This window comes from Cryptococcus neoformans (assembly GCF_000091045.1).
Source record: "Cryptococcus neoformans var. neoformans JEC21 chromosome 10 sequence".
Classification (NCBI taxonomy): Eukaryota; Fungi; Basidiomycota; class Tremellomycetes; order Tremellales; family Cryptococcaceae; genus Cryptococcus; species Cryptococcus deneoformans.
The window spans coordinates 867961-892505 of NC_006679.1; the positions used below are offsets into that span (position 1 = coordinate 867961).

At 49.2% G+C, this 24545-nt stretch overlaps 4 protein-coding genes and 3 pseudogenes across 5 annotated transcripts; 3 read left to right on the plus strand and 4 right to left on the minus strand.

Moving 5' to 3' along the window:
• Nucleotides 1–725: 725 nt before the first annotated feature.
• Nucleotides 726–6950, minus strand: CNJ02840 (annotated as a pseudogene).
• Nucleotides 6951–7229: 279 nt separating this feature from the next.
• On the minus strand, nt 7230–8795 carry CNJ02850 (annotated as a pseudogene).
• A 5-nt stretch (nt 8796–8800) lies between these two features.
• On the minus strand, nt 8801–13667 carry CNJ02860 (annotated as a pseudogene).
• Nucleotides 13668–14196: 529 nt separating this feature from the next.
• Nucleotides 14197–16550, plus strand: CNJ02870 (hypothetical protein). Of its 2 annotated transcripts, none has more exons than XM_567566.2 (4): nt 14197–15149; nt 15200–15409; nt 15461–15648; nt 15698–16550. In XM_567566.2, exons 1-4 carry the CDS (start codon nt 14445–14447, stop codon nt 16215–16217), a joined length of 1623 nt encoding a protein of 540 aa, XP_567566.1. In that variant the 5' UTR covers nt 14197–14444; the 3' UTR covers nt 16218–16550. The 2 variants fall into 2 exon arrangements, with proteins under 2 accessions (XP_567566.1, XP_567567.1); XM_567567.2 differs by having other exon boundaries at nt 15707–16550.
• Nucleotides 16551–17219: 669 nt separating this feature from the next.
• Nucleotides 17220–19000, plus strand: CNJ02880 (Rho small monomeric GTPase, putative). The gene is made up of 10 exons (XM_024657990.1): nt 17220–17652; nt 17711–17755; nt 17818–17845; nt 17922–17940; nt 18012–18094; nt 18181–18251; nt 18305–18343; nt 18394–18445; nt 18526–18651; nt 18730–19000. Exons 1-10 carry the CDS (start codon nt 17638–17640, stop codon nt 18867–18869), a joined length of 618 nt encoding a protein of 205 aa, XP_024513685.1. The 5' UTR covers nt 17220–17637; the 3' UTR covers nt 18870–19000.
• Nucleotides 19001–19248: 248 nt separating this feature from the next.
• Nucleotides 19249–22458, plus strand: CNJ02890 (hypothetical protein). Its single transcript, XM_567569.1, has 8 exons — nt 19249–19970; nt 20022–20619; nt 20665–20772; nt 20836–21370; nt 21421–21484; nt 21543–21658; nt 21708–21974; nt 22055–22458. The coding sequence occupies exons 1-8, from the start codon at nt 19294–19296 to the stop codon at nt 22282–22284; spliced, it is 2595 nt and encodes an 864-aa protein (XP_567569.1). The 5' UTR covers nt 19249–19293; the 3' UTR covers nt 22285–22458.
• Nucleotides 22413–24280, minus strand: CNJ02900 (hypothetical protein). The gene is made up of 6 exons (XM_567570.2): nt 23728–24280; nt 23505–23662; nt 23238–23440; nt 23056–23185; nt 22754–23001; nt 22413–22699 (listed from the first exon to the last, which is right to left on the minus strand). The coding sequence occupies exons 1-6, from the start codon at nt 24172–24174 to the stop codon at nt 22680–22682; spliced, it is 1206 nt and encodes a 401-aa protein (XP_567570.1). The 5' UTR covers nt 24175–24280; the 3' UTR covers nt 22413–22679.
• Nucleotides 24281–24545: the final 265 nt, after the last annotated feature.

Here is a 24545-nt window from a genome sequence, read left to right on the forward strand (position 1 = left end):
ATGCCCACTTCTTATTTCCACTCTCAGATACGACGTTGGCACCTGGCATAACACCCTCAGATCCCTCAGCACCTGAAGAAATTTATATTTATCCCTCATGCCATCAGCTAAGTACCACACCAAGCCCGACTAAACATCTACCATCATGTGTCCGAAATGGAATGTGAAGGATGGGGAGTAGGATATGACCCTAAAGGTACCTATCTCAGAGGCTGTGACTGATATAAACGTCTACTGTGGACAAGGCGGAGAGATATGGTCCTAATAGGATCGGAGGTCATTAATCTCGTTCATAAAGACAGCTCGACAACACAAACTGATACACTCAAGCGAGCGTCTCCTGCTTCACCTCGTCGAGCGAAGTTTACTTTACGAATGAGCTGTTTGCCAAAAAAACACCAATGAAATTAGAAGCTTCAACATACCCATCAATAGTCACCAATCTCGAAAATACAGCATAAAACATCAATCCATTCGATGATGAACATTCTAACTCATCTTCCTCTTCCGGAGAGTTGCCTGTCCTGAGAGGCAATGAAAATCCGGTCGGTCTTGGGCAATCCTGATAGACTAATGAAGAAAGGTGTCTGGTTGATCAAATATATCGAGCGCCTACATACAAAGAATCTATAGCTAAGGTCAGTGGAAGAATACATAAGGAGAGACTTAGAAGTCTTTCACATTCATGACTCGTACAGCATAGGGCGGGGGTGTTACGACTCGTCCCCAACAAGGTCCGGCCTTGGAGACGAGATAGAAAGCCGTAGTTTAACTAAGCAATGAGATATATGTATGATATACCTCTTGACACTTGTCTGTTGGCGTATGGTATAGGGCAGAGGTATATTCGCTTGGGAAGATCAGGCAAGCTTATATACTAGTGGAGTAAGTTTATGTCGAAGGTGGTGCAAGGTAAGACGAGAGTGAGCACTGGGAGCTCGAGGACCTTTCGCAAAGTAACTTATGAAATATTGATCTTCGAGGGGAAGAAGATCAAGATCGAGGACAGAGCTCCCCTTTATATACTTCTACAGAAATCTATTTATATCCTTTGAGGTCCAGCTGGAGGTCCAGCTGGAGGTCCAACTGGAGGTCCAACTGGACGTCCAGTTCTTTTCTCGGAGGTCCAACTGGAGGTCCAGCTGGACCTTCTTATCTGAATCGGATCTTGCCTTCCTATTACGTAACTCCCTCCTATGATATCCATCTTATCTCTTCTTCTTTGTGCAGGCTCGTGACAGTCACCCCCCCCTTCGAAGACGGTCGCTCCGTCGTGCCGTCTGCGGCTTGTTCTGTTGTGTACTTGTAACTAAAATTTGCTGGAGCTATGGAATAAATTTCTATGAACTGGTTGTGAAGAATTCGTCTTTGAAAAATCTATGAACTAAGTCTATGAACTAAAAATGTTTTCGCAATGTTTGGAATAATTTCTCTGAACTGTTACTATGAACTTGGTTTCCTATAATCGGTGTGTTGACTTATACTGATCAACAATCTCTGAAGCATTTTCTAGAGCGGTTTCGGGTTCCCAACTGTTGTGTTCGGCACTGTAGCCGAGCCACTTGATAAGGAATTGGCGGCGTTTTCGGTAAAATCGATGATCGAGGATGCACTCGACTTCGTATTCTAGGTCACCTTCGACTTCGATAGGTGATGGTGCGACTTGTGTTCGCCCTGGGATCTCATTCTCAATATATTTCTCAAGCAATTGGACGTGGAAGACGTCGTGGATACGCATTGATTTCGGCAACTCGAGGCGATACGCGTGGGAAGAAACGCGCGCGATAATGGTGTAGGGACCAAGATAGCGGTGATCTAATTTCTTGGTGGGTCGTTTCGTTTTGATGTTACGGGCAGATAGCCAGACTTTGTCGCCGATAGTATATTCGGGAAGTGGGGCACGGTGCTTATCAAACTGTAGTGCTGCACTCTCTTGTGCTTTGGACATTTCTATCTTGAGGTGTTCGTGGAGCTTGCTCAAGTCGGTGATGGAGGCTCTGGCAGGTGGGCTGAAAATAGGAACGTTGTCATCGGGGGTAAACGATGCCCTGGGATGGTACCCTTTGTTGGCAAAGAAGGGGGACATGGTAGTGGACGAATGGGGCGTATTGTTGTAAGTGAATTCCGCAACTGGGAGTAGCGGTGCCCATTCCTTTTGCTTATAATCGGTATAAAGGCGCAGATATTGTTCTAAGACCTGGTTCACTCGTTCGGTTTGTCCATCTGTTTCTGGGTGAAAAGCTGTACTGAGTTCTAACTCGATGTGTAGGAGTTGTGTGAATGCTCGCCAAAAGCGGGATGTGAATTCAGATCCACGATCTGATACAATACTGGTCGGAATCCCATGCTTGGAGAAGACGTGGGTGACATATAATTGGGCGAGTTCCTCGGCGTTGAGGCTAGTCATTGTGGGGATAAAGATAGCCATCTTGGTGAGTCGGTCTACGATCACAAGGATGGTGTTGTAGCCGTGTGATGGGGGAAGTTGTTCAATGAGGTCCATCGATACAGATGACCAGGGATATGGGGGAATGGGTAGAGACTTGAGTTCGCCATAGGGCTGATGACGTCTTGTCTTAGTTCTGCAACAAAGATCGCAGGAATCAATGTAGTGATTGACGAAGCCTTTTAGGCCTGGCCACCAGTAATGGCGTCGGATGAGTTGGATAGTCTTGCGTCGTCCGGGATGCCCACTAGTGAGTGCATCATGGCATTCTTTCGTGACGAGGGTGCGTAGCTCGTTATTGGCTGGGACATAGAATGATTCGCCATATCTGAGGAGTCCTTCATCGTCTCGAGTATATGGGTGAGCTTCGGAGGGATGGTTGGCTTTGTCCAAGAATGGTTTTGCTGATTCATCGGTTTCTAGACCGGTTTTCAACAATGACTTGATGGGCGAAGATATTTCCAACCGATCGAGTCCGGTTGTGGCAGTACCCAAGTACTGTCCAGGGCGAAGGAGAGTCTGGAAATTCTGAGGATTGGCAGCAGTAGTAAGGCTGGAGCCTTTCTCGAGTGGATGATAATCATGTCTTCGGGTGAGTGCGTCAGGCTTTGTGCCTTGTACGCCTGGTCGGTAGATGATATTGAAGTCAAAGTCGGCTAGGAGTTCAGACCATCGCGCCTGTCGTCGATTGAGTTGCTTGGTAGTCATAAAGTACTCCAGGCTTCTGTGGTCGGTGTAGACACGAATGGTTTCTCTAGCACCTTCGAAGTAATGTCGCCATTCTTTGAATGCTGAAACAATTGCTAACATTTCTTTGTCGTGAATAGGATAGTTTAACTCGGCAGGCAACATTTTGTGAGAGAAGAAAGCAACTGGTTCGAGTTTTTTGTCGATTTCATGTGATAAGATACCTGCGATGGCATAATCGGAGGCGTCGGTTTCAAGGATGAGTTGCTTGGTCGGATCGTAATGACGTAGGAGATCAACAGAGGTGAAACTCTTTTTGAGTGCTTCGAAAGATGTTCGTTGAGGTTCTTCCCATACAAAGGGTAAGTCCTTCTTTGTCAAGTCGATAAGAGGTTTGGCGATACTAGAGTAGTTCTTGATGAACCTTCGGTAGAAGTTACAGAACCCAAGGAAGGATTGGGTATCACGGAGATTGCGAGGTGTCGGCCATTCCGTGATAGACTTTACTTTCTTGGTGTCCATTGATAGACCTTGATCGCTGACAACGAAACCTAGGAACTCTACTGAGGTTTGATGGAACTCGCACTTTGAAGCTTTGGCATATAACTGGGTTTGGCGGAGGCGATCTAGGACTTGTATGACGTGTGACTGGTGAGTCTCCAAGTCTGGGCTGTAGATGAGGATGTCGTCGAGGTAGATGATAACAAATATGTCTAGCAAGTCGCGGAAATTGTGGTTCATGAGATGTTGGAAGGATGCAGGGGCATTGGTGAGGCCAAACGGCATTACCAAATATTCGAAATGCCCGTAGCGAGTACGGAAAGCTGTTTTCCATTCTTCGCCTGCCTTAATGCGAAGTAAATTGTAGGCTCCTCGCAGGTCGATCTTGGTGAATACTTTGGCTGATTTGAGTCGATCTAGGAGCTCGGCGATCAATGGTAGAGGATAGCGATTCTTGATGGTGATCTTGTTGATTCCCCGGTAATCGACACACATCCTAAGCGATCCATCTTTCTTTTTGACAAAGAGTATGGGTGCTCCGGCTGGTGATTCGGACGGTCGGATAAAACCTTTCTTAAGATTCTCATCAAGGTATTCGCGGAGAGCTTCAAGTTCTGTTTCGGAGAGATTGTATATGGGACCAAAAGGTGGGTTCTTTCCTTCTTCGAGAGGGATATGGTGGTCGAAAGACCTATGTTCTGGGAGTGTATCGGCGCTTTTCTTGTCGAATACATCTAGATATTGATGGTATTCTTTAGGTACTATTTCGGCATCGGTGTTTTCTTTTGGAGGTTTGTCATTGGTGATGACCATGGCTAAGTTGGCACTCGTCGTCTGTGATACAGGTGGGTGTATGGAAAGTGTTTCCCAGCTGATGGACGGATTGTGCTCTTGTAACCAGGTGATCCCTAAGACGATGGGATAGGAGCCGATGTCGGTTATGAGGAGTCGGAGTAAGGTGTGTCCGAATGGTTTCTGGAAGTTGACCAGGATGTTGGCTTCTTCTTCAATTATAGTTCGCTGACCCGCAGCGTTGAATAGGTATAATGGGATCGAATCTTCTATTTTCGTGGTTTTGAGGTTAAAGGTCTGGACGAATCTTTTGTCGATGAAGTTTGTAGAGGCACCGGAATCGATTAAAGCTTGATAAACATTGTTGTGAAAGAGAAAGTCGATTGTGAGTTGGTTTTTGTTGTTTTTGTTATTATCTTTGAGAGTTTGGAGATATTCGCAGGAGTCTGTATTGGCCGGTTTGATAGTACGCTCTTGTTCCCGGCTACCTTCTTCGACTTTGGCAGACAAGAGCATATCTAATTTTTTGAAGGGAGAGTAGTATTGGATTGTTGCGAGGGGACCGCTGGGCACTTTGCGACTTGATGGTTTTTGTCGGCGCAATAGAGGCAGAGGTTATGATCCTTTCGCCTCTGATATTCTTCTGGAGTCAGACGTCCACGTCTGGTTATCCTAGCTGAACTTGGGACAAATGCAGCCCTCAGGTTGACTGCCGGCGTCACCTCTTTATTGAAGGTGGTGTTGGTAGTGGTAGACCTTATCGGCGTGCTATTCGCCGCAGAGAAGCGTCTGAAATTGTTGGGGTGGTTGTTATTGTAAGAGGTGCGGGTGTAGTCGCTTCGGGTGGCGTTGAAAAGCGCCTTTGGTTGCTGGTCTCGCTTTGCTAATACCCGTTCATATCGACGGCTGTCGATGCGGATTGCCATGTCTTGGAGGTTCTTGAATGACTTGGCTTTGGGTAGTCTGGCAAGTTCGTCTTTGATGTCATCCTTCAAGCCCTTGTAGAAGCAAGCCTTCTTCGCTTCGTCGTTCCACTGAACCAAGGTGGCATAACGCATAAAGGTTGCGAGGTATGAGGATACAGAACCTTGCTGACGAACAGTGTTTAGTTGTCGTTCTGCTGTCTGTTCTTCGTCTGGATCTCCGAAGTTCTTCCTTAATTCGGCACAAAATTTCTTGAAGTCCAGCATAAACTTGGGCTGGGGATCGATGGTTACGAAGGGTTGGAACCATAAGAATGGGGTATCTCGGAGGAAAGATCCGGCGTATAGGACTTTGGAGGTCTCGGTAGGGAAACGAGAAGGTTGGAGGGTAATCACCATTGTCACTTGAGTGATAAAGGTTGAGAGCTTGGTATACTGCCCATGGTAGTACTCGGGTTGGGATACCTTCGGTTCTTGAGGTCTACTGGAGGGTACTGAGGTGCGTTGTCGGCTGTATTCCCTTTTAACTTCTGGGTATGGTGTTTGCGCTGACAGGTCGCGGCTTGATCTAGGTTCTTCGTCTTCTTCATCCAATTCTTGTTCGTTTTCGCCCTCATTATCATCGCTATTATCCAACATCTGTCGTTCGACTTTGCTCTCTTCCAACTTATGCGTCAACTCTTCCTTCTGTTGCTCAAGTCTTGCAATATGGTTGCGCATCATCTCGAGTTGGGTTTGGGTGTCGTTTGATGTGTTGTCGGCGGTAAATGGATCGGATTGAGGATTGGTGTTGAATGAACCCGCGGGATTGTGGTCGTCATCGAGGGTATGTTCTACTTCCTTGCCTTTTTCGACCTTTTCCACAGCTCGACCACTACGAGTGGATGGACCTGACATGATATAGGATATGGTATACGAAGTGGTGGTATGAGGTTATAGGTGGCTGAGGTTGTTGATGAAGTTGTTGATGAAGTTGTATAAGGGTATACGTATGTGTCGAAGGTAAAAGGTACTTGAAGTCTATACCAACCAACCACAAGTGTGGAAGATCAATATTTACTGTTACGACTCGTCCCCAACAAGGTCCGGCCTTGGAGACGAGATAGAAAGCCGTAGTTTAACTAAGCAATGAGATATATGTATGATATACCTCTTGACACTTGTCTGTTGGCGTATGGTATAGGGCAGAGGTATATTCGCTTGGGAAGATCAGGCAAGCTTATATACTAGTGGAGTAAGTTTATGTCGAAGGTGGTGCAAGGTAAGACGAGAGTGAGCACTGGGAGCTCGAGGACCTTTCGCAAAGTAACTTATGAAATATTGATCTTCGAGGGGAAGAAGATCAAGATCGAGGACAGAGCTCCCCTTTATATACTTCTACAGAAATCTATTTATATCCTTTGAGGTCCAGCTGGAGGTCCAGCTGGAGGTCCAGCTGGAGGTCCAACTGGAGGTCCAACTGGACGTCCAGTTCTTTTCTCAGAGGTCCAACTGGAGGTCCAGCTGGACCTTCTTATCTGAATCGGATCTTGCCTTCCTATTACGTAACTCCCTCCTATGATATCCATCTTATCTCTTCTTCTTTGTGCAGGCTCGTGACAAGTACCTTGCCTTCTCCTCTTGTTCCTATCAATTCTTCATCTTGTCTCCTTTACTAGTCGCTGATAGGACATAATCAGCATATGCATTTGGGATCTTGTTTGCTTCTCTCCAGTCCGAAGTTAAGCCTCGAGCCCTGCCAGCCCTAAGAGCCCACCAGTTCTCTCCAAGCCTTGTCCCTCCGAGCTAGCCCCAACAGTTCAGTGAAGGTCTATTGTCCGGACCTTACACATTTTTACATTTTTTAGAAGCATACTTATAACTATACAGGGGTGAGCTTATGATGCCATTCTGAGAGAGTATCAGCCAGTTGAACAGGATAGGCATGGCCAGATGGATCTACCTGCAGGGAGTAGACACCATCTTTGAATGGGGCAGACAAGCAGACCTGGTTAGATTGATCAAAAAGTTCACCTTTACTGCTGCTGAATGCCCAGTGGAAACCAGATGGGACCTTGTTAACAGCAAGAAGGTTGCACTGGAGTTGGGGAACATGGAAGACTTGCTGAAGAGTGGTAGCTCCAATGGTCATAGTTCCCTGGCCAGCAACTGGAAGGATAGTGCCATTACCAATCTTTACACTTCTGACAATTGTTGCTGGCCCATAGTTGTGAAATAAGTCTTTGTTGCTAACCATGTGGTGTGAAGCCCCTGAGTCCACTATGAAGGAGTTGTCATGGAAACAGGTTGTAGTTGCTGCTACAGCATGGAAGGTAGATGCCAGCTCCTCTGCCTTAGCAGACTCACCGGTACCCACCTTAGCCTGACCTGACTGACTGTGGTTATTGCTGAACTTCCTGAGAGAGCAGTCTCTGGTATTGTGAGTAGGCACTTTATGGATACTGCACCATTTCTCAGTCCATTCCCTTGGCTTGGCCCTTCTATTGCTTTTGTTGCCTTGGGTGTGACTCTCCTGCACCCTGTTAGCCATTGCTACCTCCTCACTGGACCTCCTTGTCCACTCAGCTTGGACTGCTGCCTGCACAGCCGAAGAGGTAAGTGGTTCCCTGAGCCAGAGAGTTTGCTTGACAGTGGTGAATGATTCTGGAAGAGCTAGGGTCATGGCATAGGCAAGCATTCGGTCCGAGAGGTTCTCACCACTGCTGTTGATCTGAGCATGGGCTGATCTGATTTCTGCCATGCGCTTGTTTGGGTCTTCTCCTTCAATGACAGGGGATATCCACATTTGTTGCAAAAGTTGAGCCTGTCTTGCGCCCACTGCTGCTGAGTACTGGGATTTGAGCTCCTCCCAGAGTGCTGAGCTGTCTGCTGTCTCTACAGATCGTATGTTGGCAGGGAGGGATGCCTGGACTTCTGGTGAGAGTGATTTGATAAGAAGGGCAAAAGCTTGCCTGGACCTCTTGTACTTCTCCTTGTCCTCTTTGGAGGACATGCTGTCAAGGCTGACTGGAGTACCAATCTCCAGGTCCTTGAGGATGAGAGATGTTTTGATAGATAGCTCCCATTCAGCATAGTTCTGGGGGCCAGTTAAGATGACCCCCTGGTAGGATGTGTTGTTGTCTGTATTGTTGGACATGATGTGTGTGTAGCTTTCAGAGCTCTATAGGAGAAGTGAGAGTTGTGTTCTTTGTAATAGAGATAAAGAGACGTCCAGGTTGTACTTAGCTAACGCAAGGCAAGTTTGCTTGTGCACTAGGCGCAGTGACTTGCCACTGGGGGGCACCAGATTTTCTCACCACTTGTTGGTATCAAGCAGTACCTGTGGTACTAATGCAATAGTGACCTGCAGGATTTGTGTTGGTTGACTGATGTGTTTGCTAGAGTCTAGTGCTGTTAAGCAGCAAGGCTCATAACCTGTCAGATGTAGAGTTGTCTAGAGAGAGCTTGAGCACATGGTGCCGATTGCCAGAGATGTCTAAGTTGCATGAAAACTATTCTACAATCCTTTTTCTTTATTTGTTTCAATACCACAAGTGTTCTAACTTATGTAATTTGATCTTCCCTTCTTCCCATGCCTCCACCAGCATTTCCCATGCCTCCACCAGCATTTCCCATGCCTCCACCAGCAATTCCCATGCCTCCAGATCCAGGTTGGATCAATCATTCTGACAGTAGACTACTTCAGAGCGATGGTGTCGGTTAGCCTGTATCGCCATGCGGTGCTTGGAGAGGAGTAGATTATCGCATGCCTCAGTGAGCGAGAGGTCGGTGCGATCAGCAGCGAGAGTCCATTCGGCCCGCGTAGGAAGAGACGCCTGGATGAAGGAGGGAGGTCGGGGAAGACTAGGAAGAGTATGTAGTCGGCGACCAAAGACCAGTTGTGCGGGAGAGAAACCTGTAGAGTGTCTGACGGTATTGTTCATTGCTTGGGAAACACGAGGAAGGTATTTAGCCCAAGATTTGCCATGTCGGTCCACCCAACTACGAAGGAGTTGAACCACTGTCTTGTTCGTATGCTCAGATGCGCCGTCAGTCTGGGGATGGAAGGCCGTGGACATCTTGAGCTTCACATTTTGTTTCTCCCATAGTGTTGTCCAGAATCGCGAGGTAAACAGTGTATCACGATCAGAAGTAATCGAGAGCGGCAAACCATAACAAGACACCCATCGCTCCCAAACCAGGATGGCAAGATCCCGCGCATTGATCGTGGTGGAGCAGGCGACCAGTTCAATGAACCCCGTTAGCCTATCCATGATCGTGAGGAGATAGTCATATCCGCCAGAAGGAGGAAGCGGTCCAATGAAATCCATAGCGATGTCGTCAAATTTGTCACGCGGGACCGGGAGAGGATGGAGTGGACCAACCAGCTTCATCGTAGGTGCATTCACCTGTTGACATGAGTGACATGCCCGGACAAACTCATGGACATCCCTAGACATCATTTCCCAGAAGTAACCGCTCCGGAGTATCTCCATTGTCTTCTCTAATCCCAGATGGCCAGCCGTCCCCTCATGTGCTTGCTGCATGAGATCTTCATGAAGGTTATTAACATCCAGGATGCTGTGAGGGAATGAGGAGAACAATAAGGAGGATGGGGATGAAGAGAACAATAAGCAGTTGGGGAAGTAGTTTTGGAGAACCGAGGAGAGGAAGAAGACAAGAGGAAGAGCAGGAGGACTGTGTGAGGTGTTAGGGAAGAGAGAGGTACTAGTGGAGGGGACAGGGAAATGTGGGAAAGCTGAGTGTAGAGTCAATAATAATCCTAAGAACTACTCTGCCCAGTCAGTAAATGGTTAGAAGAAGCAAGAAAGAAACACCCACCAAATACCTGAAAGACTGCAACAAGGGAAGCTCTCTTCCTGGAGGATGGAGAAAAGAAGAGAAGAGTCTGGAAGGATCTGTGCTTCTCAGTTTGGGGTGTTTGGGAACAGCATGGTAAAAGCAGAATTAAAAAAGGAATAAAAGAAGAACTAGAATCAAATCAGCACATGATCAATAACAGAGAAACCATGCAAGGGTGCAGGGAACATTGGGAGCCTTACATAGACCCAGGTCTCTCCCTCTGCCTTGCCCTTGTCCTCCCCCTCTTCCTTTCCCATTGCCCCTCAAGCTTTCAGTTGACTTTGAGATTTTTGGGGTCTTGGTTAGCTTGGGGGGTTCAGAGGTTCTGTCTTTGAAGAAGGCATGAGTGGTTTTGGATTGTTTTCTTCACCTCTGTTTGTCAGTCTTAATGGGCTTACAGATGATGATCAACTCACTTTTGGAGGTCCATTCTTTGTTTTTGTTCTTTTTCTCCCTCTCATCAAGTACTTTATTCAGTATGCCTTTGATACTCAAGATGTTGAGGTTGCACATTAGAGAGATCAATTCCAGTGAATATGGTACCATGTGCAGCCCTGTGGAGGATGTCATCCACTTTCAGAACTGGCATAGCATCCTTGTGGGTCACCTTGTTCAATCCATGAAAATCACAGATAAAATGAAATTTCCTGTTTTCTTTTTTAATAAGAATGTTGCAGCTGCCCATGGCAAACTTGTGGGACATGAGCAACTGTAATACCACTTGCTAATGACACATCTCAAGCTTGTGGAGTGGCTCTAGCTGGTGGCCAGTTGAGGAGATGCAAGCACCTGTGTCAAGGCAAAGAAAGGAATATTGTCAACAATGAACTGACATTAGGCAGTTTTTGTGGAGGTTTCAATATGGTTGCCAACATGCCAATGATTGAGACCAAAGGTACATGGGAAATCTGCTTCTGGATTGTTGTCTTTGCACCAGGTCAGGAGAGAGCATGGCTTCTGTCTGCATGTTAATTAGTCAAAATACAATATTTTCTCCAAGGGAGAAGCTCACAGTTGGCAAGGACTGCTTCTTTTTGCTTTGCAGGACCATACAAACTTTTCCTCTTTTCTAAATTCTAGAGCCCACTTCATATCAGACTTGTTGACATTCTTTTGATCATGTGCTTGGGAATGTTGGAATTAGACACATCATGTATAGCTGCCATGCCTAGTTAGTTGGTACAGTCAATAAAGATGAAAAATGAACAAGGATACCCACCTACCACCTGAAGAAGCACAACCAGTCTCCAATGACTATATAGCAGAAGAATGGCACTCTTTCTCAGAATATGAAAAGGTGAGTCCAACTGTATTTGAGATCTATGACTTCAGGTGTTAAAGAAGAAGCAATAGGAAACAAAAGGAATATACTAGACATGAGGTCAATATTAGGAATGCCAACCATGCAAGATAACAAATGCTGGGAAGCTTACAATCCCAAAGGTCCAGGTTGAGGCTCTGACTGGTCTAGAGCTACAGACTGCATATCAGATTCAAGATTGGAAATGGGATTATGGCTTGCTTTTTGGAGGCATGTTTAATTAGTATCCACATGCAAGGAGAAAATGCAATATCTGTCCCTGAGACTTACTTGAATGCAAGGTAAGAGGCAAAGCCATGAAACAGAATTGTGGTACCCTCAGCAGGACTTTTGGCCAGCTTCATGGATTTTCACAAGGAGTACCATGGACACTGCTGCTTGACCTTTTCTGTATGGAAACTTTTGTATCAGGCATTTTATAGTGTGAACAAGCCTTTGAGTCATTCACATACACTATGCCCCCATCATATCTGAACTGGATGGTTGATATCTTCAGCCTTGTCATGACTGGCAATTGATCAATTATCAGACCATAATGTTGTCCATCTTTCATACTTTGAATTTTGTGCTGGGAACAGAGTCAATATTTGCCTGAGAGATATCCAAAAGCAGTAATTCACTCACAATGATTTTTTTTCATCATTTTCAGTTGCTGGAGTTGGGATAGCTATTATTAGCTATTATTAGGGGTTTGGGGACCTTCATATATCAATTCTGATTATCATTCCTGTTTAGTCTTCCATTGCCTCCTCATATTTTCACATAAATCTTTTTTGATATGCCTGAAAATGAGGTCCAAGGGGGTGTGTCTTCTTCCTTTTGAACTAAAGTTCAATTAGCAACATGTTCAAGCTCTCAGCCATAAAAGAGGGAAGGCTCTCACTGAAAGATGATGGAAGTGGGTAGTCTGAGACTCCAGATTGATCATGCCAAGTTCAATCATCTGCTGGAGTAGTAGCAGACAGTGGAATCAGGGTTTTGTACTACAATAGGAAGGGCATACTTGTTGAGGAAGGCTTTGCAGATTTTAGCTTGTCTGGCTGTATCCACCCATATCATTTATTTGTTGTGCATGTGGGGTATAGCAATAGCAATGTTTTCTATGTTAAGCAGACAGTCAATGAAGGCAGCTATGACAGAGGCATAGAGTCAGTTTACTGATGTGTCAGAAAATCAAACAACACTTGTTACTCACTTTGGATTGCCTATTCAAGGTTTCAACTGTAATCCCAATGTTGACTGATCCAGAAACACACCCATTTGCGTCTTGGGGCTTGCGGGCCTTTTAATTCCCATTCTGCTCAAAGACAACATCATCCAGTAAACTTGACAATGGCCAGGCAGAACTCTTGCTTATCGATCCTGATTAATGGCTCCAGGTCTTTAGAGCTCACATCATCAAACATAAGGCAAAGTTGAGGCATGTACCTGGCCTGCAATGTCGCTCATAGAGGGATTGCTTTGTTCTGAGGCTCTCTCGCATCTTGACAGTGTGAAGATAGGTGGGAAGGTAGGCGTCTGGACTGGTGAATATTAGGCAGCCTTGTCGCTGTAAGAGCATTCCTCCCATATGGTGCCAAGAAAGCAACAACGCCGTCGTCTTCTGAGACCTGGTTAAGGAGGGCTTTGTGTATGCTAATCATCATTGCTGTTCTCCTCTTCGCTCGTACATGCCATCAACTAAATAGCACAAATTCAGAGGACTGTACCTGAAAAGAAAGAGCCTGTCAGTAAAGGAACGACGCTAATGAATACAGAAACACGCTACCTGGCAGCCACTGGAGATCTGGGTGCTGCACACAAATCCGAGCGATCAAAACAGTAGACTAAGGTTCTTTGTTAGCTAGCTTCTTGTATTATGTTGAAAACTGATAGAAGCCGGGTTTACAACCTACTCGATTACTTCAGCTACACTGTATGAAGCACCGGACAGTAAGTCAAACAGTTCTGCTGCTGCCCACGTAAAATTCCATCGTGCTTGCAAGTGGGGGATGGAAAACTATTACCCTCCTCTATGATGGTGGGTTATCTGCGCCTACGTCATATTTATCGACCAGGACTTGGTGGACGGCATTGGAGCTCGGGAGGCGAGGCTTTCGTTGTTCTTTGACACATGAAATAATGACGATAGGTATCTGAGAAGGACAAAACGGCAGCAAGGTGAACAGTCGACTTGGCTATGCCATCATGGGAAAGTTGTGGGTCGCGATATACCACATCTGATGGCAATGAAACACTTGGAGTGCTTTTTACGTAACCCAAAATGACGTGAGCGTGACTGACTATGACAAAACGCGCTTTCCGTTATGGTCCCCAGGGCCAAACGCGTCGCTCATTGTTTACTCTGTTTTGTGCGTCGTTGTTTGTCGCGTGGATATTGCATAGATGAGGGAAAGACTGTCATTCGTCGAGCTCTTCGAACTCGGTCTACCTACTGTAGCATCTGTCGACAGCCTTGATGTTGAGGAACGATAGGTTTACAATTATATACAGGACACTTATTTAAACAGTCTGCAGTTTTAAGGATGAAACACGGCTCAGGGGCTGAAAGAAAAATCAGCAGGCACGGACCCTGAAGTGTGACCGAGCGGGTCAGGGGGAAGTAGGCGTGTTGTTTGTGTCCATGCGGGATTATTATAATCTATGGATCAAAAGGCAGCCTTTAAAAGGTCACGCACTGATCCCTTTCTCGCGTTTCCCTCCCATCTCGCCAAAAGCGTTGTTTCCGTAGTTAAATACCCCCTGCCACATTCTTTCTTTCTTCCTTCCTACCTTCCACGCCATCATCCAGAGCTGTGCTCGGCCCTCCGCTATAGAAAACCACTTCCATCACTCAACACAGTCACTCTTTCCATCAGCGCACTTTCACTAGCTCACACCGCCACCCCACCCCTTCCACTTTCGCCAAACACCCCATCCACAGCAAATCATAATGAAGCTCGCCCCCAACGCCGTCGCTGCTGCGGCATATCTCGCCCTCTGCACCTCTGTGGTCGCCCGCGTAGACTTTACGCGTCGTGGCCCCGACGGTGCCCTCCTCACTGGCCCCCGATACGTTTTCCATGCCCGTCAGGATGATTCTACAGACTTTGTCGCTAATGCCACCGACGTCAGCGCGACAAGCTTCGCCGAGGAAACCCCCGCCGCAAACTCTGCTATCACTGCCGCAGACTCCACTATCACTGCCGACTCCACTATCATTGCCGCAGACTCCGCTATCACTGCCGCAAGCTCCACTATCACTGCCGCAAACTCCACTATTACTTCCAACTCCACCTCTTACGACAACTCTACCGATGTAGGGGCTGGCTTTAATGGCGCCGACGAGGAAGATTGCGAAGAAGAGGATGGTAGCTCGCTCACCGCGTCCGGCTCATACTCTGCCGTCACCAGCGCTTCTACTGCGGCCGTTAGCCCTGAAGAAGAAGAGGAGGACTGCGAGGAGGAAGATGAGGATGAGGATGGAGCAGACAGCGCTTCTGCGTCTGGTGCATCCGCCGCCATCGCTGCTGCAACTTCCGTCCAGGCGGGGTCTTCTTCTGCCAACCCCGTTGTGGCCTCTCAGGCGGCCTCTACAACAGTTTTGGGTGCCGTTCAGGCTGCCGATGCAACTGGATCTTCTGAATCCTGTGACGGTGTAAGTTTGAATTAGTGAATTTTTGGTGCAAAAACTTATGCGGAAATTAGGCCTCTACTGTCTACGCTACTGTCACTGTAACTCAAACTGTCACCGCTGGTTCTGACGCCACTAGCATTGCTGCTGCCACCCTTGCTGCTGCCGTTACCCCTGCTTCTTCAGCCAACCAGGCTTCATCCACTTCTGCCGCCGCCGACGATGGGTCCAATACTACCACTGGCAGCTCTTCTAGCACTGACGGCGATGATGATGATGAATACGTGAGTGTGTTTCTGCCTGGCCTTTAAGGAACATGTGCTGACTACCGATAGCCCGAGTGCGAGGAGGATGACGAATACGAGGATAACACTTCTGCCGCCGTTGCCTCTTCCCCCACCACTTCGGCTGCCGCTAGTACTTCTACCGGCGGATCCTCTGCCGTTACTAGCGGGCAAGACGACGAGGAGGAAGAGGACTGTGAAGATTACGAAGAGGAAGAGGACGACGCCGTCTCTAGCGCGTAAGTGAGCTCTTTTGCTATCTACGTACAGGCGCTGAACAGGGAAAAGGACTTTTAGCCAGAGCTCTACTGCCATTTACTCTGCTACCGCGACCGACCCTGCCGTTGCCGTCCAGACCGATTCAGCCTCCGATCTGACTGCCAACGCCAGCTCTTCAGCTAGCGAGTCTTTGTCCGCTTCTGAGACTGCCTTGCCCAGCCTCGCTCAGCTCATGGCCAATACCACGGCTACGGCTACCGATTCTATCTCTGCCGACGCCACTACATTTGAGTCCACCGCGCAGGAGACTGCCTCCTACTCTTCTTTCTCCGAGTCTGCCTCTGTTTCTGAGGTGATTGCTCCTTCAGCAGTCTCTGATTACGACTCGGCTGCCGCTTCAGAGTCCTCTTCTATCTACTCTTCCGCCGCCCAAGAGAGTGCCTCTCCCACCCCTGCTGTATCTTCTGCAGACGACGAGCAGGTCGCCTCTTCCAGCGTCAGTGCTGATGACGAGACTCCCGTCACTGTGACTGCCGAAGATGCCTCTGCTACTGCGTTCCGCAAGCGCCGAATCACGTACTGGGGTTAAAATATAGAAAACTTGTGACCATTTTGTTTTGATTACTATTTTTTTTTTTCATGTTATATTACGCCTATAAAGGGTGCTAGTCGCTCTATGACGTGCCACGTAGTACCGAATTGCCGACGCCTACAGATACCAAAGTATTGATTGCTACGATCTTGGGACGTTCGGAACCTGTCATGTTATTTATCCTCTTGTTTGAACTGTTTACACTTTTCTTTTTTTTCTTTATTGGCTCTATCAGATTGACATATACAACTGCATATACACGATACCGATGCGATTTAGCCACAAGTTGCTCGACATCCGTCTACGGCTTGAAATATGTTTTGTCAGCGAATGTGATTGGTATAGAAAGGCGGTGCGATATGACCTACTTCCGCCCCCTCGCAGATCACCCATTGTCATGAATCCTCGGCCACCACCACCGCCACCTCCACTCCCGCCCCCACCGCCACCGCCTCCCCATCCACCTCCCGGACCGCTTCCACCACCGCCTGGCGCACCTGGTCGCCCTGTCCCTGTTGATTTAGGTCGAGCTGTAGGATCGGTCCATGATGCCGGGTTGACGATTGGCTAGACAAACGATCGTCATTGGTCTTCTTTTTTTTGCCTCCCATTTCGTCCCGTATCACACATGTAATGAAAGATGTGTATTTGGACGTTTTTGCTTTGACTTACGCTGACGAGTGTCTCGAAAAAGAGGTAAGCCAGAGTGGCAAAGTCTGATATTTTGATGGATATCTTGTGCGTAAGAGGTTGGGCACCAAGTGTGCCGGAGGAGGATATATATGGTTTTGAATTGGACATGTCTTGGGGAGCGGTTGTCGACTTGCACCTGGGATGAATGGATGTAGAAGTGTAGAAGTGTAAAAGTGTAGAAGAAAAGGGAAATGGGTTTGCGTGTGTGAGGATGGGATTTGTGGAGGCGTGGCGGCGTGGAGGCGGGGGAAGTGGAATTGGAATTAGCCGCTGGGGGTCAGCTTCTGATTATGTCGCGGACGCGTGTGAACGATCAGAGGGGAACAAAACAACAACAACAACAACAACAACAACAACAACAACTCTTGTTCCCTCACTGATACACCTCTCCAGCACATCTCCCAGCCTGCGCTTCAACGAATCATATCCTGTTGTTCATTGCGTATCCACATCCGTGCGCGCAAATAGCACGAGGGATCGCCAACATTCTACACCCATTCTTTATCTCGTCTAGCGACCCAACACATCTTTTGAAATACTTGCTCCATCTACCCGCCTGGCGTGCGTTTGAACCACTGTCGAGTTTGGAGGTCCTTTCCCGAATTGCGGTCAAGTAGGGGAAAAAAAGGAATATCGGGCCCCAGTACATTATCGGAGAGGAGACTGCTGGTTGTCAACTTGTCTTCTGTCCAAGAGATTTCTGTCCAAGAGATTTAGATTTAAGATGGCGCCTAAACCGGTAAGCAAACAGGGATATTGATCAAACAGGCGAACCAAGAACTGATCATATGGTGTAGTTGAATAGAAAGCTTGTGGTGTTGGGAGATGGTGCTTGTGGAAAGGTATGTTTCGGAGCGATTGTGTATGAGAATGGGGCGGATGACTTTTTATTTTTTCGCTTTAGACATCACTATTGACGGTATTCACCAAAGGTGTGTGCTCTGTCTTTTGTTTCTCACAAGAGTACTCGTACTGACGGATTGAGTACTCGTACTGACGGATTGATAGGATATTTTCCAACCACATAGTATGTCGCTTCCATCCTCATTGATCCCAATCGAGGAAAATCCCGTCAAAAGGCGTCTTATGCGTTTACAGTGAACCTACGGTGTTTGAGAATTATGTGGAGATGATCCAGGTGGACGATCAGGTGGTAGAGCTCAGCCTGTGGGATACGGCCGGTACGTCTTTGCACCCCCGTTGCAATAACCTGTTGAATGAAATCTCCGCAGAGGGATGCATAGATCACTGATAGGTTGTATCACAGGCCAGGAAGACTTTGACCGGTTACGTTCGCTTTCATATGCCGATACACATGTGGTCATGATTTGTTTCTCTGCAAGTGAAACTATTATACTTTTCAACCGATGAATGCTAACGATGTGTGTTAGGTCGATTCGCCAGTGTCATTAGAAAATACGGAATCAAAGGCAAGTCGTTTGACCTATATGACCAAAAACACTGACGATGACTATATCAGTGGATTCACGAAGTCAATCAATTTTGTCCAGGAGTCAAGGTAATCCTTATCGGTAAGTGGAAGCGTTTTATGCCGGAGCGCGGAGAAGAAAATGAATATCCATGCGAGACGTTGACAATGAGAACCGTCCAGCGCTCAAGTGCGATCTCCGGGAGGACCCTGGGGTGAAAGAAAGGCTTGGCCGACGTTCGTTGCATCCTGTGACATATGACGAGGGGCTCGCAACCGCCCGAGCTATCCGTGCGAGCCGGTATCTAGGTGGGTTTCTCGTTATCTCCCAGTAAGAAGGGGCAGGTAATCGGAAAATGAGATGACGACGGCTGATGTCCTGAGCAGAGTGCTCGGCCAAGCATAATCGGGGGGTGCAGGAGGCAGTTTACGAGGCAGCGCGGGTGGCGGTCGGGAGCCGGGCAAGGGGAGGCGGTTCTGGGGGACGGAGGGGCGACGGCTGGAAGGAGAAGTGTATCATCTTGTAGTTCTGCTAGTAAATAACGGGCTTTTTTAATATAGCGGTGTATAATGTTTGTGTGCGGTGCGTGCCGACTGTGCCGAGTGCCGAGCACTGCGGGGTGCGGTTTGGTAATTGAATTATGCATGGCGAGCCATTTTGACCTCTTGCGAGTTGGGCGTGCAGCAAGGAGTCGTACGCCTGGCAGATTCCTCACACAGCGCCGGTCGCCTCTCGCCGGATTGTCGCCCAGCGCTGCCCAGCAGCAGCGACTGTCGCCCGCGAGTGACTAACCCGCAGCGTTCTCTTCGCCGCAGCGCGCCCGCCGGCATTCCCACGCCTCACACGACCGCCCACACGACCTGCGTCCATCCTCTTTTGCATCTTCTCGCCGCTCTCGCTGCTCTCGCCGCTCTCGACGTCTCGACGCCGCTCCCAACGCCCGTCCGAACATGCCGCCGACCGCGCTGCCCCCGCTGCGCCCGCCAGCCCAGCCGTACGACTCGTACTCCTCCTCGCTCAGCCCCAGCTCGCCGCGCTTCCACCCTGCATCCGCCCCGCACGGCCGCCGCGCGCCGTCGCCGTCCCGCCTCGAGAGCCTCCTCGACGCCCCGCACGCGCCCGCCCGCTCCCCCTCCCGCAAAATCCGCAGCGCCCTCTCCCGCCACATCCGCCCCCACCTCACCCCCCGCACGCTCACCCCCCTCCTCCTCTGGACGCTCGCCCTCTGGCTCGTGCACCATTTCCTCTTCCCCTTCTCCTCCCCCCTCGCCGCGCTCTCCAGGCCCAAGGCGGAGCAGCACTTTCTCTCCACCACATTCCCGCCCCCGCCACAGCGCCTCGGCGACGACCGTCTCGACTCGGTCGACCCCCGCTGGCGGGCATTCCATCCGCTGCCGCCGCCCGAGCCCCCCTTCCCCCGCCTCAGGCCGACTCGCTTCCTTCCGCCCCAGTGCTTGGAACAGTGGTTTGCAGACGGGGAGACGCTTTGCGGCGCAAAGGAGATGGGCGAGGAAGAGACCCTCGATGCGACGTGGCTCTGGGTGAATGGGTCCGATCATCGTTGGAGAGACAGTATGGCGGAATGGAGAGAAAAAGAAAATGTCAACTCGCCAGAGCGCCATTTCCGGTGAGTCGAGCAGCCTGCCTGGTGTCGTCTGCAAACACTGACCCGTCCCAGCGAGCAAAACGAGCTGGTCCACTCGATGAGGTCTGTCCTCGACGCCCTCCCCGGCCACCTGCGCACCTTTCACCTCATCCTTGCCGACTACCCCTTCAACTACCCCGAAGATTTGGACCTCGTTCCCCCTTCGATCATTCCTGATCTGGAAGTGGCCGCTTCAAAGGGCGGCCAGGGCAGGCGTCACCCGCGAGAGCTTGCCCGAGCTCCTGCGTCCGTCTCCAACCTGACGGAGCGACTCACTCCAGAATCCATCTCCCCCTCCCTGGCCCGCCACCTCCAATCTGAATGGCGTATCCTCCAAACACCCACCTGGCTCGATTTCTCCCGTCGTGACCCGTCCGACCCTTCGCACCCGTTCCACCCTTACTCGGTCAGCAAAGCGGGCGAAATGAGACAGCATTATGCCGAGGCGTCGTATCCCACCTTGAGATACGCCTCGCACTGGGAAGTTTTCCATATCCCTTCAGTTGATCGGGATGGCCGCGAGGAGCTTATGGGAGAACGGGAATGGAGGGAAAATGAGTGGAAGAAGAAGGCGTTGCCGAGCTTCAACTCGATGGCGATTGAGAGTAGGATCGGGTGGTTGCCCGGATTGGTAGGTCAAGCGGATTACATTCGAATCGCACTGATGAGCCTATAGGCCGACGCCATCATCGCATTGAACGACGATTTTTTCTTGCTCCGCCCGCACGCCGTCTCCGACTTTCACTCTCCCCTCTACGGCTCCGTCATCCGATTCGAGCACAGCGTAAGTCGAGCTTTTCTCACCAAACTATCCATCTTGTAGTATAACCAACTTACATGGCTGTAGTATAACCAACAAGTCAAGCCCGACGTCGAGAAGAACCATATCAACGATCCCGGAGAGATGGGCGGTCTCTACCACGCCAATGCCCTCCTCTCTCGACGATTCCCCCATCGCCTCCGACCGTACTTTGCCCACGTGCCCAAGGTCATCACCCGCGGTCTCCATCACGAGGCGAGCTTGATGTTCCAGGAAGCCTTGACGTTGAGCAGCACGAGAAAGTTTAGGGAAATGAAGATTGGGGAGGGTGATGTGCAGATGCAGTGGCTGCTCACTTCCCTCCGCGTCGAGAGATGGCGAGAAGCTCTCCTCTGGACGTGGGTCGTGGCCAACATGGGCACCCTCAGCGGATCCCACGACCGCTGGGACAGTGATACCCGTAGTGCCATCAAGCATTTGTTCGGCTTTACAGAAGATGATGATGATGTGGTCAAGATTGAGGTGCATAGAGGGGAAAGGTGGACGCTGGAGCCGGGAAGGATGCAAAAGGTGTTTCACCAGGCTGGGTGGGAAGCACCAAAGGCAACAGAATTCCTTTTCTGCAAGTTCTCTTTTCTTTGTCCCTGTACCTCTGTGCTTACTTGGCGATAGCCTCGATGGACGGTATTATGCCCCCTTTGCTCAGGAGCGGTGAAGACCCTTCTCAAAACGACCGGTACGTTTCTATTTTCCAATATTTCGTCACAGCTTGAAATCTGACATCATCACAACAGATGCATAATCGATCTCAACCGATGCTTTGGCGTTTTCTGGACTCGACAGGAAGACGTCTTGTCGGCCGATATGATGAAGCGTTTGACTTTCCAGTACCCCGAATGTGGTGACTGCAGTAAGTCTCTTCTTTTTTCTACGTGATCCCATTCTAACTATCACCCCAGTGATCATGGCGCTCGTGACAGCGTCCGGCACCCTTGGCCTCAACGCCTTCTTCCCTCCTAAAGAAACAACCATCACCGCCCCCGAACTCGGTCCCGGCGACGCTTACCCGAAATACCTGCCTCCGCCCCACCTTCCCCTCACGCCGACATGGCATGAAGCCGATTACTCGCTTTCGAATATCTTGTCCACGACCGCTCTCCCGGGGGAGCAGGTCGATATTCGACAGTACTGTATGAGGCTCCTTTCTCGTTATTTGTATCTTGATGGTGAGTCCCCCATGTCCTCCATTCTTGAAGACTTTTTTTTTAAAAAAAAAAGAGGGACTGACCAAAAAATTTGATTTTAGCCAAATCCGTGTCTCATTTCCACATGATGAAATCTGCCGAACACGCCAAAAGAGTTTTCAAGATGATTCAAGACAATCCCAAGGTATCAATATTGGGTATGAACGATGATATCGAGTCCGATTATGATGAAGTCAAACGCCTAATGAATGAGTGGTTCGAGATGAGGTGGCCGAGAAAGGCGGTATGGGAAAGAGATTGGGATCCTGTAAAAGACAGATATCATGACTAGACATAGAGCGTAGGAGATGGAAGAGAGTGCAGAAAAGTGTACTTTCTTCGTGATCAATTAATTACCCACCATTTATCATTAGCTATCTGAGCTGGACTCGTGGCATCATCATCCAATGCATTGGGCATTGTACATTTCTTTTTCACCACAATATATAGTTGGTGTAATTCCAAAAAGGTTGATAAACCGAATGCATGGATATAGAGCAACTTTACCACAGGTATAGAAAAGAGGTACAGATCAAAAACTTGCATGGCGGGGGTAAAAGTGATATGATAACGTGAAACAGTCATTTTTCCAGGCATCGAGCGTGGCGTCATGTCAAAGAGAAGAGAAATGAGAAAACAGATAGAATACAGTTCTTGATATATGTAGTAACCACTTGTGAGAAACACTTAACAACTCGCGAGGTTGACTTGAAGCAAAGGGTCAATTACGCCCACTGCTATGCGAGAAAAAGGATACTCACAGTAAGTACCCAAGGTGTAGCCACTCTTGTTCTGCATCCACCCATTACAGAATTGATGAATATAATCAAGATTGTTCTGCGCACTGCACTGGCCCAGGCTAGCAGCAGCAGTACCAGCAGCATAGGTCAAGCCAGAATACCAGCCGTTGTAAGAACCGATGGCCAAAAGCACATTGCCGCCGTTAGAGCTGATGAGGCCGGAGAAGAGCTCGGCAGCGCGTTGAATGTTAAAGTCGACGTCGTAACAGCTGAGGAAAAAATGTTTAAAAGGCTGAACAATGTAAATACAGAGATTGACTCACTCTCCGTTGGGAGCACCACTACAGTTTTCGGAAGCGAGTTGCATGAGACCAGCCTCACCGTTACCGCCGGTAGCGGAAGGGTTGCACGTGGATTCTTGCATAGCGAAAGAGGCGAGCATAATGCCCTTGACTATTAAAAGTGCTCAATTCGGATCATATTCTGTGGAGAGAATGTGACTCACGGCCATACTGTTCAGCGTATTGATTGAACAAATCGACATAGTCGGCGCAAGGAGAGAAGACACCGTCGGTAGTAAGTTCGGCCGCGATGAGTTCATCGACAGTGACCGTAGGAGGAGTCCAGCCGGCACCGTCGAGACCACAGTTGAGCCAGTCTTCGGAACCATTAGGGCTGTCCGAGTCAGAGTTGGAATAGCCACAGGTACTACGTGTCAACAAGTTAGCAAACCCGATTATAAATGGATGACAAAGTCTAAAAATAGACCTACGCGTCAGTGATGGTAAGAAGGCCGGAGCTGGAAGACCCAGAGCTAGAGTCGCTGCCGGAAGAGGTGGTAGGCTGGGTCCAGGCAGAAGAGGAAGTCGCGCTGGAAGACCAGCTGTCGGCAGTGGTGCTCTCAGACCAGTCGTCGGAAGACGAGGTAACCTTTCAGCGGTGTCAGTACGGAGGACAAAGACAAAGGTGGAATGGGCCAAAGGAAAGTTACGTACCTGGGGAGCCCAGGCTTGCTCATTGCTCAAAGTGGCCGCGACGGGAGTGGCGGCAGCAACATAAGAGGAAGAAGAAGAGTCGTCAGACCAGGCAGCGCTAGAGGATGCAGGCTCGCCGTCAGAAGAAGAGGACAGGGTCTGGACGGCAGCAGCGTCACCGTAGGATGCAGATGTGGAGTACGAGGAGCCGCGCGTTCGGCAGGTCTGGCCGCGCTTCTTGACGCTCTTCTTGATGAGCTTCTTGGCATCTGCGTGGCCAGCGTTTGACCTGGGCGGGAGCTGAGCCATGGCGACGTGGGGATGCTTGTTCTCGATGTCGCGGCGATGGTGAAGGACCCGCCTGTGGCGAAGATGGGGGGGCTGGTTGGAGTGGGCGGCGGCCGCCTGGGTTGTGAGCGTGAGAAGGGGGAGGAGGGCGGTGATGAGTGGGAGGGAGTTGGCGAACATGTTAGTGGATGGAGCGTCGATGGCGGAAAGAAAGTGGTGCTAAAGAGTGACTGTAGTTTGTGTGTGAGTAAGCGGGCGTGCAAGAAAGAGGGAAAGGAGAAAGAGAAAGGACAGCCGCCTGGTTTTGATGGTGATGGGGCGGGCAGATGACACAGGGCAGAAAGGAGGCCAGTAGTGCGGCCGCTGGTTCAACCTGAAACACATTACAAAATATACTCCCGCACATTACACCTCTTCTGACCCGCATTACAAAAGTCACTCGCCAAGCAATACAAACACCCAGGAACACAGGGTGGAAACTCAGTCGCGTCACCGCTAGTGCCATTTATTTTGACGTAATCCCCGCGCAGCTGAACAGCTTTTTCGGCCAG